General features: G+C 37.8%; 5 protein-coding genes across 7 annotated transcripts; 2 read left to right on the top strand and 3 right to left on the bottom strand.

Annotated features, from left to right (window-relative positions):
- Positions 1 to 699: 699 nt before the first annotated feature.
- Positions 700 to 2,927, bottom strand: LOC108558847 (putative malate dehydrogenase 1B). Its single transcript, XM_017915881.1, has 5 exons — positions 2,793 to 2,927; positions 2,415 to 2,633; positions 2,083 to 2,375; positions 1,564 to 2,026; positions 700 to 1,505 (listed from the first exon to the last, which is right to left on the bottom strand). The coding sequence occupies exons 1-5, from the start codon at positions 2,925 to 2,927 to the stop codon at positions 1,176 to 1,178; spliced, it is 1,440 nt and encodes a 479-aa protein (XP_017771370.1). The 3' UTR covers positions 700 to 1,175.
- LOC108558912 lies at positions 2,809 to 4,452 on the top strand. 2 transcript variants are annotated; one of them, XM_017915985.1, is made up of 4 exons: positions 2,809 to 3,410; positions 3,474 to 3,707; positions 3,749 to 4,057; positions 4,106 to 4,452. In XM_017915985.1, the coding sequence occupies exons 1-4, from the start codon at positions 2,997 to 2,999 to the stop codon at positions 4,373 to 4,375; spliced, it is 1,227 nt and encodes a 408-aa protein (XP_017771474.1). In that variant the 5' UTR covers positions 2,809 to 2,996; the 3' UTR covers positions 4,376 to 4,452. The 2 variants fall into 2 exon arrangements, with proteins under 2 accessions (XP_017771474.1, XP_017771466.1); XM_017915977.1 differs by having other exon boundaries at positions 3,749 to 4,452.
- Positions 4,453 to 4,643: 191 nt separating this feature from the next.
- On the top strand, positions 4,644 to 6,823 carry LOC108558923 (STAM-binding protein). 2 transcript variants are annotated; one of them, XM_017915998.1, is made up of 8 exons: positions 4,644 to 4,842; positions 4,905 to 5,163; positions 5,268 to 5,512; positions 5,566 to 5,746; positions 5,807 to 5,944; positions 6,001 to 6,113; positions 6,188 to 6,290; positions 6,345 to 6,823. In XM_017915998.1, exons 1-8 carry the CDS (start codon positions 4,733 to 4,735, stop codon positions 6,411 to 6,413), a joined length of 1,218 nt encoding a protein of 405 aa, XP_017771487.1. In that variant the 5' UTR covers positions 4,644 to 4,732; the 3' UTR covers positions 6,414 to 6,823. The 2 variants fall into 2 exon arrangements, with proteins under 2 accessions (XP_017771487.1, XP_017771495.1); XM_017916006.1 differs by having other exon boundaries at positions 4,785 to 4,848.
- A 1,006-nt stretch (positions 6,824 to 7,829) lies between these two features.
- Positions 7,830 to 11,440, bottom strand: LOC108558905 (UDP-glucuronosyltransferase 2B37-like). The gene is made up of 2 exons (XM_017915965.1): positions 11,403 to 11,440; positions 7,830 to 9,396 (listed from the first exon to the last, which is right to left on the bottom strand). The coding sequence occupies exons 1-2, from the start codon at positions 11,409 to 11,411 to the stop codon at positions 7,867 to 7,869; spliced, it is 1,539 nt and encodes a 512-aa protein (XP_017771454.1). The 5' UTR covers positions 11,412 to 11,440; the 3' UTR covers positions 7,830 to 7,866.
- Positions 9,799 to 11,431, bottom strand: LOC108558894 (UDP-glucuronosyltransferase 2B37-like). Its single transcript, XM_017915954.1, has one exon. It carries the CDS (start codon positions 11,409 to 11,411, stop codon positions 9,873 to 9,875), a length of 1,539 nt encoding a protein of 512 aa, XP_017771443.1. The 5' UTR covers positions 11,412 to 11,431; the 3' UTR covers positions 9,799 to 9,872.
- Positions 11,441 to 11,969: the final 529 nt, after the last annotated feature.

Here is an 11,969-nt window from a genome sequence, read left to right as displayed (position 1 = left end):
TCACAGCGTTTTCTAAACTTTTAATTGCCCCATACTGATATACGTTAATTGCATAGAAAAATAAAAGTTACAAAGTATAAATATTAAATAATTTCTAAGAAATATTATATTTATATAATTGTTTGTTATCTGAATACAGGTTTGTTTAAAAAATCATTATTAAAAGAAAACTATTTCATTTGGCATTCAAGCTTATCTTACTATTTGCACTTTGTTATTGCTTTATCACAAATTTTCATTTGTGCTTGCGATAAATCATTATCATGAAAGATTAATTGGATTCCAAACTTTTTCTTTTCAAACTTTCTACGTAGTACTAAATATACTTTTATATAGTAAATCTTAAAAATCAAACTCTATTTATTTATAGAGGATGAAGGAAATCAAGATATATAGACTGATCTTAAATTTTATCAAAAACTCTGGATGTGTTGTTTGAATATTTATTATATATGTATTTATTCTGTTGTCTTTGTTACCCCTTATTAATCTGTTCTAACACTTTTTATTTACCGATCCGAGGCCTTCCCACACTGTAATAAGAGCTGATAGGTCCCTGCTCGTGAAGAGTTTGTATAAATGTTGAATTATGTTTTATTATTTATAAATTTACTGTATACTGGGTAATTGTCTTTAATAGTCTATTCATCTTTTTATTGTTATATTTTTAATTTTTTGCTTGTTTATATACTCTTTTAGTTTGTACTAGACATTTACTGGCTACATACACTGTGAGGTGTGAGCTAAGTGCACACCTCCACTCTATTATAGAGTGGAGGAATCAGAACAGAACAGAAACTCTATTTATAACAAATCCATATTCAAAAATATTTGTAAGAAAAGTTTCAATTTCAAATGTTAATTAGGAAAACAATAAACTGACTATTGACAAAGACCAGAGTTTCATTCAAATCAGGGCTGCAGTAGGGAAAACTTGCGTCTTTGGCCAAATATCTAATTTGCATCTCCGCCTCAAGAAATCAAAGGATCTAAATATTAAAAAGCACAACAGATACTATCCCCAACACTTGTTAAACTTTATAAAGTCTGCTTTAAAAGAAAACTGAATTAAAGGTAAATTTAGAGGTTTAAAAACCTCAAGGACTAGAAAAATATAATAATTGTGTATATTTTTAGATTAAAACTTTGAATTAAAATATATATGTAAAATAATATTAACAGGATTCTTCAATTGCGGTTCTGTCGGGCAAACGCGAGTAAAAATTGTTAACAAAGTTACTGGCCGCTTTCACCATCCTGGTGATGATTTCCTGGCACTGATCACGGACCGGGTACTTTGCGTAAGGTGTCCAAGTTCCCTTTTCCAGGACGGCGGGCTGAGCGAAGATGAGGCCTCGCGATATTTTGAAAGATTCGTTCGACTTGACGCCCAAAGAGATGACCTCGTTCGAGTATTTATTGCCGTACCAGATCTTCAGAAGGTTGACGGTTGCTGAGACCTTGGCGAAGATCGAGGGACGATCCAACTTAAAGAATAAACTCTCCTGAAAATTCGTAACAAGAATTAATTGTATTAATTAAAGATACTCGATAGACTATTACTTTTCGTATGAAAGCAGAGTTGCAGATATCGTCTGGATCGTCAATTAGGTAGTTGATGAACCTCATTTCGGTGGCGATGGTGCCCATCTGCAACGTGGAGTTCTCTGTGCTTCTGATGGCCCTCTCGAAAGGCTTGTAAACATCGCACTTCTTCAGGCAAAACTCCAAATCGACGAACTGATTGTTGTCTAAGTAACCCCAGACTGGAGGTCCTTGCAGCTTATCCATTGAGATCTTGCACTCTTCGGATATTTGGCTCAAAACACCCAAACCAATATCACTTGCTACGACGACGATATTCGGAATTCGGATGTGACAGCTATCGCTGAGCAAAGTCGCGGCGAAGCAAGTAGGACCGTAATTGGCGAAGATCACTTTGATCGACCTCTTACCTATCCTCGAAATCGTCTCGGCCAATTGGTTTATCCTAATAAGAATCACCTCCGGCTTATGTCGCTCCATTCTAGCTTAAACAACAACTTTACAATTAAATCAAACGCTAAATAATTCCATTCATACTCAGTCATATTCTCGAGAATGAAGAGGATGTCACAATCTTTGATGGCATCTCCGATGGTCTCGACCAAACAACCACTGCAATTGTAATCATTCTTTATGAAATCCAAGGCTTCGGCAAAATCGTTGTCTTCGTTGTCGTAGAAGTTCATGCGCAAAGGCTTCTTGCTGGTCAGCTCCTCGATTTTGAATAACTCAGGGACGAGAACATCGACGATGTCGTCGTATCCGTAGAACGTAATGTTGGTCGTCGCGTCTGGACCTTTGATCTCATCTATCTTTTGGGCTAAGAAGTTCTACAGTCAAAGTTTCCTTTAATTGTTCTATAACTAGACCATAAAAACAAACACCTCGTAATTATCTTTCGCCAGATCTGCTAGTTCTTCAGCGGAAAGGTACGATTCTAAGCCGTAATAGTCGAAGCAGTACTCCCAGAACTCGCTGATACCTCCAACGTAGTAACGCATTCCTCCATAGTACAGCAATTCTTTGTACACCAACGGGGATGAATTGTGTTGCCAGTTACTTGTGCGGTTTATTTTCCTGAGCCAAACCTGTTTAAATTATTGACTTAACTTGGCGAAACAACAGCATAATTAAATAGACCACAAAAACCATTAAGAGTTGTTTAAATTAAACAAGAAAACAATCATATGAAATAGTTAAGGCATAACAATTTGCAAGATATTTCTTACTGATTATTCAAATTATACCTTCCAATCGTTTAATTCGAATTCTTGTCGGTTTATATGGAAGTCAGGTAATTTCTTCTCGAGGTATCGACACACGTACGAGATGTGTGCATAATCCTTGCAGCTTGCAATACCGGCAATCACGAAGATGACCATCACGTTAACGTCACGTCAAAATGTTGATGTAATTATAACACGTGAAACATTTCATTGTTTATTTGGAAAATGTCATTACCAAAATTCGTCGTGAAAATGTTCAGTAGCAGAAAAACGCTGAAGATCACAGATCTTCCGCCCAACATATTGGAACGGATCCTCATGCAATTAGACTTCGAGGATTTGCTCACAGTGAAAGAGGTCAGCGTGAAATTGAACGTAGCGTGCAAGAGCATCATCGAGATAGGATTGCTGAACACTTTGAATTCTCTGCGCGTGAAGATCAGCAAGGTCGAGGATCACATGAAGTCGAGAAGCGTGACTCTGGAGAATAAGCTCAAGTTAAATCAAGTGCACACGAAGCTTCAAATCCTCGCAATCAATTTGTTTTCGGTGTACGTCTTGACCAGGCATTGTTTAAAGAACATGGATTACTTCACCATAGCTTCGGTCCTCGACGAAATCATCGCAGAATTAACGCAGGTGTTTTTATTAATCCTTTTGATTGAAGTTTAACCCAGTAATTAAACTTAATTTTATTTTTAGATGAACAACACTGAAGTATTGACTTGGCCAATGAGCGACTTTGTAAAGTCAGATATGCTCAGTAAACTTAACTTATGCAACGCGGTTTACGAGCATAGCAATTTACCATTTGGAGTGTACATAATGGATATTTTGGATCTGCTGATGGGCATCAACTATACCATATCATGTGATTACGACACTCTGAAGAATAGTTGCTCCGTTAACGCCAGTTACTTTACGGATAACACGAAGGTAGTGGCGGGTTGATCGATAAACTTAAAGCGTCTTTAAAGTTCCTCTTGTACTTGCCAGACTTTTCCTTCATGAAGGATTGCCAGGACAGGAAGTTGAGTCAGGCCGAAGAGGAGGGTATCTTGAAATACCTCCTGCTTATAGTTAATCTGTATAACGGAATGTTCTACAAGAACGAAGAGTACAACAACGAAATTCTACTTAGGAACAGCGCTTACAACCCCGTTAAATCTACAGTGGAAATATGCAGAAAGCAATTGAGCAGAACCTTCCAGGATGTTGGAAGAATCTTGGAGACTTACGAGAAGATCGTTGAGTACGATGGGAGTCTGAATAACAAGAGGAATGGGGTAAGATTAGATGTAAATTTTGAATTATTCCGATTAATAGACGCGCAGGGACTTCTCCTTTGCGAGATGTATTTGGAATGCAGTCTCGCAGAAGCACCGTTTCAGATACAGAAGAGCTATGAGAATCTTAGGAATCATTTGGTGCTGGAGGAGTATCAGCATATAAATTTACATCAGACTACGAGTGTTAATGCCAAGGATTACGGTGCTAAGATCAAGCTGAAAATTTGCGTGCAGAACAAATGCACCGAAGGATTTGAAGTTAACATCCTTGATGGGAATAGGATCTCTGATTACCAACCAAACTACCTTTCTTAATTTATATACAAATATTAATTGCAGCAATAAATTATCATTAATCTTTAACAAACTATGATTTTACATAAGTTAAAAGTTGAGCGCGCGCGTTTGGTTGCATATACAAATTGAATAATATAACAAACTTTTTATTACGATTATTGGATTTCAATTTTGTAATTATATAATTATGATTCATATTGTAGGCAATGAAAAGATTATTGTGTGTATTCATATATGCGACAAGTTGATTTGGTAACATAGTTACCGCAAAAACAGAGAACAGCTGATTATGAGTCACTGTTTCTGCCAAATAATGTTAACCCCTCATTGGAAAATACCCACATAGGAAAGTGAGCGATTTTGCTAAGATACACGATGAGTTCGAGGAAAGAGAGGCTGGTTCTGATGGAGCCTCAGGAGAGGCTGAAGCTCCTCACCAACAACAGTAACAATGTCGAGGTTGACCCAAACATTCCACCTGGGAGGTGAGTGTAAAGTAGACCTGTTCCCTGCAAACACAATCCTATTTGATTCAACCGCTTTGCAGGTATTATCGATCTGGCATTGAGCTCATTCGAATGGCCAATGTTTATTACACAGAGGGCAGCTACGAGAGTGCTTATGTGCTTTATATGAAGTATATGACATTATTCATAGAAAAGATTCGGAAGCATCCTGCATTCAAAGATGTGCCTCTGACCACAAAGGAGATCAATAAGCAGCAACTTAGGGAGATCATTCCAAAGGCTGAGAAGTTGAAGAAGGAATTGCTAGATCAATATACCAAAGAATATTTGCTATATAAGGTACAATTTTCTATAATGACAGTGATCAAGCTATGTTATTCTCTTAGTTGTCTGAGGAAATTATTAATATAATAATATTAAACTTTGTATTGATGTGTTTTTAGAGTATTAAAGAGAAAGAAGATGAGGAAGAGAGGAGAGCCACAGAAGAGGAAGAGGAACGGTCTAGGAGTAGGAGTACCAGCAAAACGAAAAGCACTCAGGGTCAATCGACTTGGATCGGGACGTCTTTGGTCTTGCCACCTACCGATATAGATAACATTAATTATCCCGATCCGAACATCGCCGTCAACGAGTTCAGGCCTTCTATACCGGACAAGAGTTCTAAGCCCACGTTTCCGACCTCTTCGTTAGTCTACGCTCTAATTGATCTTGAAATTATAACAAGGTTTAATATTTCAGGACAGTCTTGCAACCGATCGTTGATAGAAGCAGTAAACCATCGTCAATTAGCAGCCAAACGGCGGTTTCCGGTCTTCGAAGTGTCGTGGTTCCAACCTGCGTCATGCCTAGGTTTTTGCTGCTCGCCAAGAATAACACTCTGGCTAATAAAGAAACTTGCGGGATTTTAGCTGGAACTCTGGTCCGAATTGATTTATAAATTGGTGTTACGATCGTCCATCTAATCGCTTCATGATTACAGGAAATGAATCAATTGATAATCACCCATGTGATAATTCCTAAACAGAAGGGAACTTCAGACTCTTGTCTGATGATGAATGAGGAAGAGACTTTCGATTATCAGGACCAACATAATTTGATCACCATAGGATGGATTCATGTAAGATTCGTTTAAGAGTAAACAAACGGGTCAAATCAAGAAAATCTTGTTTTCAGACTCATCCCACCCAGACTGCATTTTTGTCGAGCGTAGATCTGCATACGCATTGTCCGTATCAATTGTTGATGCCCGAAGCTATTGCCATCGTCTGTGCACCTAAATATAATGAGTAAGTACTAGATTTCATTAAAATACTAGATTCTATTCATAATTATCAATGTTATAATATAATTTATTTTCAAGTACGGGTATTTTCGTATTGACACCCGATTACGGATTGGATTACATTCTGAACTGCAGACTTTCCGGATTTCATCCGCATCCCACCGACCCGCCTCTCTTTATGGTATTTATCAAGAACGAATCTATTGATCTAGTCTTTACAGCATTCAATTTTTAGGCTGCCGAACACATAAAGATGAATGGATCAGCGCCTCTGGAGGTGCTGGATCTTCGTGATAAGAAATAACACTGAAACGGAAATATTTATGAACTTATCAGATAAAATATATATATATTTGAACAAATATTATATATACATACAAAAAGCGCTATTTTTACTATTTCTATATTGAATCACTATATACATAGCTTTTCTAATTGTAATTGCATTTTTTTGGGTTCTCATGTTGAAGTATAATAGCAATACTCGTCGAAGCGTTCCGACTTTGAATCACGTTTTCTTTTGCGCTTTTTAAAAAAAGGAGTATTGCCGCACGAACACGTATCGTGTTTCAGCTAGAAGTAAAGTGAAACTATAATTTATTTATTTCTTTTATATATTATTCCATATGTTGTTGAGCATTCAATGTTTATTGTTTTCCATTTGTTTACTTATTGAAAAAACGAAAGTAATAAAACCTTCTTATGACGTTCGAATATGGATTTATTATTTTCTGTGATTGTGCCTTTAATAGCTTACGAAAGTTAAACAACGATGATGGCGGAAGCAGTTTGTATGGTGATTAATTAACTAAAATAATATGGTATTTTTGTAGAAAAGGGATGGCAATTAGAACAGAAAATTCACTATCACCGTTATCTAATTAAGGCGATCAGTTTTCTTCAGAAATGTTCAAATTTTTGCAAAGAATACAATTTAATTATATAAATAAATGCGTCTTTAGTCTATTTTTATTAAAAGTAAGTAAAGTAAATAATGTTGTTATTATTTTTTTCGTTGGTTTAACACTTTTATAGCAATTGAGTTTTATAGGCGATTCTATAAATATTACAGACATTGCAAAACTTTTATATGAAAATATCGTAAATTCAGTTAGATAAAATCACAGGTCAAAAGGGGACAGTATTCATTTCGTTTACAGGCTGGACGGTACGATAGAAGGATGTCGTTTTCAGTGAATACACTTAAAGAGAACGTGTCAAAGACGAGGCATGTTCATTTGAAAAAGCTGTTTGATATCAAGGAGCCGTGGATGAAGGTTTTTGAGGAAGGACCGTTGTCTGGAAAGAAACTGGAAATGAAACTGGTAACCAATTTCATTATGTACGTGGGTACGGATAAATTCTGTTACCTAATGAGGACGATCACTGATTTTCCAAAATTACAAAAGAAAGACGTCGAACAGTTAACTATACTTCGTTTAAAAGCGGTGCGGGTTGTTAATCACCTGAAGATGACCAACATCAGTTGCGAATTTAAGGATCACGGATTTTTCGTGATTCTGCACCTTCTCTGTTACAAGCTGGACGAGGAAACGAGAATCGCGTGGTTTAGGGACGAAGAAATGAGCCCTACCGTCGACAATTTGCTTCAATTTATCAATGGATTCATTAAACTATGAAGATATTGTGATGTTTAAATAGGATAAATTAATTGAAAATGCAGTTTGTTTGTTTGTAAAATACTGTAGATTGTATAATAACTTGAATGTACATATAAAAATAATATATTTATTAGTTTAATTTGTTTTGACTTTTTTGCTCTTTTTAGCTCTAAAGCAGTTAATTACTTTTTTAATAATGTAAAACGAGATCAGCGAGGAAACAGCGAGAATTGCGAAAAGAGCTGCGTACACATCGATAAGCATCAGCTGGTACCATGGGACTTTAGAAGATCTGGGCTTCAGGTGTTTTGCTCCACGATGCTTGATTGCGTGCTCCACCCAGAAGACGGCTTTGTCCATGGGATTGATTTCTTGGTTCTTGTAGATGTCAGAGCGTAATTTAACGACTCTCGTGTAAACTGGGTTTCCGGTGATCTCGTTGATGGCCGAAGTTAAAGTATCCTCGTTCACGTCCTTAAAATCCAAATGGATTGCGTATCCATTGTGCACGCTGTCGGCAGTATTTTTGGATTGATCCCCGAAGAACGGGATGCAGATCATGGGAACTCCATTATAGATGGCCTCGACTGTACTGCCCATTCCACCATGCGTTATGAATGCTACAGTCTTCGGATGTGCCAATACTGCTTTTTGCGGTAACCAGCTACTGATCTTTACGTTCTTCGGGTTTTTCATGTTTGATGGTAGTTTGCCCTCGAATTTCCAGAGGATGTCGTACTTGGATTTTGCGAACGCGTTCATTATCCCTTCGAGCTTCTCTTTGGGTAGCTCTGCGCTCTTTAGATTACTGCCCAGACTGAACAAGATGACGCCGTTCTTGGAAGCGTCCATGTAAGAGCGAATATCCTCAGGTAATTGCTGTTTCTCTTGGAGATGGAATCCTCCGATTTGAATCATGTTGGGAAAGTAAGCCCTAGGCGTTTCCGTCGCGAAATGCGAGTTGATCAAGTGCAAGTCGACATCTTCTAAAAGTTCATCGATGCTCGGCGAGGTCGGGAAAAACTCTGCTGCTAAACTCTTTTGGGTCGGCAAAAAAAATGTGTAAAGAAGAAAATCGCCAAATAAACTGACGACTGTGTTTATCAGTCTCTCGAAGAATCCCATCTCGTCGTTGAACGGTAAGAAAATATTGGGTACAAACGAGTACTGCGCTGGTATACCAGTATGGTAATTTACTCCTGGCATTCCTCCGATTATGCTGAATCCGATGGTCGTCGCGTTAACGACATGCGAGATCGGCAGGAGACTTTCCATGAAACCCACCATTTGAATGCACAAATCGAATTTTTGTCCCTCCTTCAGGAAACTCTGCAAGTTCGGATCTGTCAGCACGATCCTACCAGCATCTCTTACCGCATTATAGAATATCTTCATTTTCTCCAATTTACCAATATCTTGCATCATCGTTACGGACATGGTTTTATCTTTCCATGCCCTGATATCATCGAGCACGATGTCTCTGTAATTCTTAGGAGGATTCTTTAACGGGTTTGGAGAGATCATTGTGACTTCATGACCTCGAGAAGCAAGCTCTTTCAGCAGAGCGCTCGCAAGAATTTGATGACTTGGACTCGGAAATGGAATAATTGCAAGGATTTTAGCACCCTCGCCGATGGCCAGAAGCACCAAAAGAAATAAACCCACCTTTTTCATAGCAATCACTGCACAACACTATTGTATGAACTGATATTCAGCTGTAATTATATTACCCTTATTGTACTTATATTTATCGATATAAGTACATGTTTATGCAATCATTACTTTATCTCCCACAAGTCTAGTAAACATGACATTCAATTTTATTTATTCACTTATCATTACATGTTGCTGATAAACATTTATATATATATTTGCTCTCGTTTTTTGCATATAATGAAATAAACAAGTATAATTAGATGTTTGATTTATTAAGCTCTAATTGATCCTGAAATTATATTAAATTATTTGAAAACCATAGGATAGCTTCTTGTATGATACATTTCAGAGTAAGCAAATGGATGAAATCAAGATATTGTGATGCTTAAATAAGATAAATTCACTGAAAAGTTTGTTTTCATTACTTTAATACGGGTGAAATACTGTAGAATGTATGTACATATAAAAATAATACATTTATTAGTTTAATTTGTTTTGACTTTTTTGCTCTTTTTAGCTCTAAAGCAGTTAATTACTTTTTTAATAATGTAAAACGAGATGAGCGAGGAAACAGCGAGAATTGCGAAAAGAGCTGCGTACACATCGATGAGCATCAGCTGGTACCATGGGATTTTAGAAGATCTGGGCTTCAGGTGTTTCGCTCCACGATGCTTGATTGCATGTTCAACCCAGAAGACGGCTTTATCCATGGGGTTAATTTCTTGGTTCTTGTAGATGTCAGATCGTAATTTAACAACTTTCGTGTAAACTGGGTTTCCGGTGATCTCGTTGATGGCCGAAGTTAGAGTATCCTCGTTCACGTCTTTAAAGTCCAAATGGATTGCGTATCCGTTGTGCACGCTGTCAGCAGTATTTTTGGATTGATCCCCGAAGAACGGGATGCAGATCATGGGAACTCCATTGTAGATGGCTTCGACTGTGCTGCCCATTCCACCGTGCGTTATGAATGCAACAGTCTTCGGATGAGCCAATACTGCTTTCTGTGGTAACCAACTACTGATTTTTACGTTCTTTGGATTTTTCATGTTGGACGGTAATTTTTCCTCGAATTTCCAGAGTATGTCGTACTTGGATTTTGCGAACGCGTTCATTATCCCTTCGAGTTTCTCCTTGGGTAGATCGGCGCTCTTTATGTTACTGCCCAGACTGAACAGGATGACTCCGTTTTTGGAAGAGTCCATGTAAGAGCGAATATCTTCGGGTAATTGCTGTTTCTCCTGCAGATGGAATCCGCCGATTTGTATCATGTTTGGGAAGTGAGCTCGAGGAGATTCCGTCGCGTAATGCGAGTTGATCAAGTGCAAGTCGACATCTTCTAATAGTTCATAGATGTTCGGCGAGTTTGGGAAGAACTCTACGGCTAAACTGTTTTGTATCGGCAAAATAAAAATGTACATAACAAAATCCATAAGAAAACCGACGACTGTGTTTATCAGCCTCTGGAAAAATCCCATCTCGTCGTTGAAAGGCAAAAAAACATTGGGTATAACAGAGTACTGCATCGGTATACCAGTATGATAATTTAATCCTGGCATTCCTCCGATTGGGCTGAATCCGATGGTCGTCGCGTTAACGACATGCGAGATCGGCAGAAGACTTTCCATGAAACCCACCATTTGAATGCACAAATCGAATTTTTGTCCTTCCTTCAGGAAACTCTGCAAGTTCGGATCTGCCAGCACGATCCTACCAGCATCTTTTACTACCTCATAGATTATCTTCAATTTATCCCATTTACTAGCATCCTGCATCTTTGTTACGGACATGGTTTTATCTTTCCATACCCTGATATCATCGAGCACGATGTCTCTGTAATTCTTAGGAGGATTCTTTAACGGATTCGGAGAGATCATCGTGACTTCATGACCTCGAGAAGCTAGCTCTTTTAGAAGAGCGCTCGCAAGAATTTGATGACTTGGACTCGGAAACGGAATAATTGCAAGGATTTTAGCACCCTCGCCGATGGCCAGAAGCACCAAAAGAAATAAACCCACTTTCTTCATAGCAATCACTGCTCCTATTATGCACAACACTATTGTCTGAACTGTTATTAAATTGTACTTATATTGTTCGTATTGTACTTATATTTATCACTTTAGATTTGAATGCATATCTATCTCTCTCCAGTAGATCTAGTGAACGTGACATTCAGTTTTATTTACTTATCATTAAATACTACTGATAAAAATATTTATATATATATATTTGCTCTCATTATTCATATATAATGAAGTAAACATGTATAATTAAGTTTTTCATTGCTTCTCAATTCACAAGATATTTGGATTATAGATGTTGAACTGCGTCATGTTCATGTGGATCTTTTGGGAACCTGATGAGCCCTCGCCAGCATGTCCTTCAGCATGGATTGCTGATCATGTAACTTTGCGATGGGAACGGGAGGATGACTAAGGCCGCGGCAAAGAACGTGAACGCGATTTTAGCCGTACTGAATTCTACTGCTGCTATTGCACGACTGACAATAATGAGAATAGTTGCATTATATTTAATTTTGCCAACAGCCGTTTCCTAGCTTTACGAGCCAAAGGTCTCATTCCAAT

This window comes from Nicrophorus vespilloides, unplaced genomic scaffold (assembly GCF_001412225.1).
Source record: "Nicrophorus vespilloides isolate i.1.1-1 unplaced genomic scaffold, Nicve_v1.0, whole genome shotgun sequence".
Classification (NCBI taxonomy): domain Eukaryota; kingdom Metazoa; phylum Arthropoda; class Insecta; order Coleoptera; family Silphidae; genus Nicrophorus; species Nicrophorus vespilloides.
This window is presented reverse-complemented; position numbering and strand designations above follow the sequence as displayed.

What these genes read in the sequence shown, in the direction of transcription:
- LOC108558847 (XM_017915881.1), bottom strand. Translation starts at nt 2,927, where the DNA reads ATGGTCATCTTCGTGATTGCCGGTATTGCAAGCTGCAAGGATTATGCA. An exon ending in TCGAATTAAACGATTGGAAG is followed by an intron (nt 2,634 to 2,792) that starts GTATAATTTGAA and finishes TAATTTAAACAG; the next exon opens with GTTTGGCTCAGGAAAATAAA. An exon ending in ATTCTCGAGAATATGACTGA is followed by an intron (nt 2,027 to 2,082) that starts GTATGAATGGAA and finishes TGTTTAAGCTAG; the next exon opens with AATGGAGCGACATAAGCCGG.
- LOC108558912 (XM_017915977.1), top strand. Translation starts at nt 2,997, where the DNA reads ATGTCATTACCAAAATTCGTCGTGAAAATGTTCAGTAGCAGAAAAACG. An exon ending in TCATCGCAGAATTAACGCAG is followed by an intron (nt 3,411 to 3,473) that starts GTGTTTTTATTA and finishes TTTTATTTTTAG; the next exon opens with ATGAACAACACTGAAGTATT. An exon ending in ACTTTACGGATAACACGAAG is followed by an intron (nt 3,708 to 3,748) that starts GTAGTGGCGGGT and finishes GCGTCTTTAAAG; the next exon opens with TTCCTCTTGTACTTGCCAGA.
- LOC108558923 (XM_017915998.1), top strand. Translation starts at nt 4,733, where the DNA reads ATGAGTTCGAGGAAAGAGAGGCTGGTTCTGATGGAGCCTCAGGAGAGG. An exon ending in CCCACGTTTCCGACCTCTTC is followed by an intron (nt 5,513 to 5,565) that starts GTTAGTCTACGC and finishes TTAATATTTCAG; the next exon opens with GACAGTCTTGCAACCGATCG. An exon ending in TGTGCACCTAAATATAATGA is followed by an intron (nt 6,114 to 6,187) that starts GTAAGTACTAGA and finishes TTTATTTTCAAG; the next exon opens with TACGGGTATTTTCGTATTGA.
- LOC108558894 (XM_017915954.1), bottom strand. Translation starts at nt 11,411, where the DNA reads ATGAAGAAAGTGGGTTTATTTCTTTTGGTGCTTCTGGCCATCGGCGAG.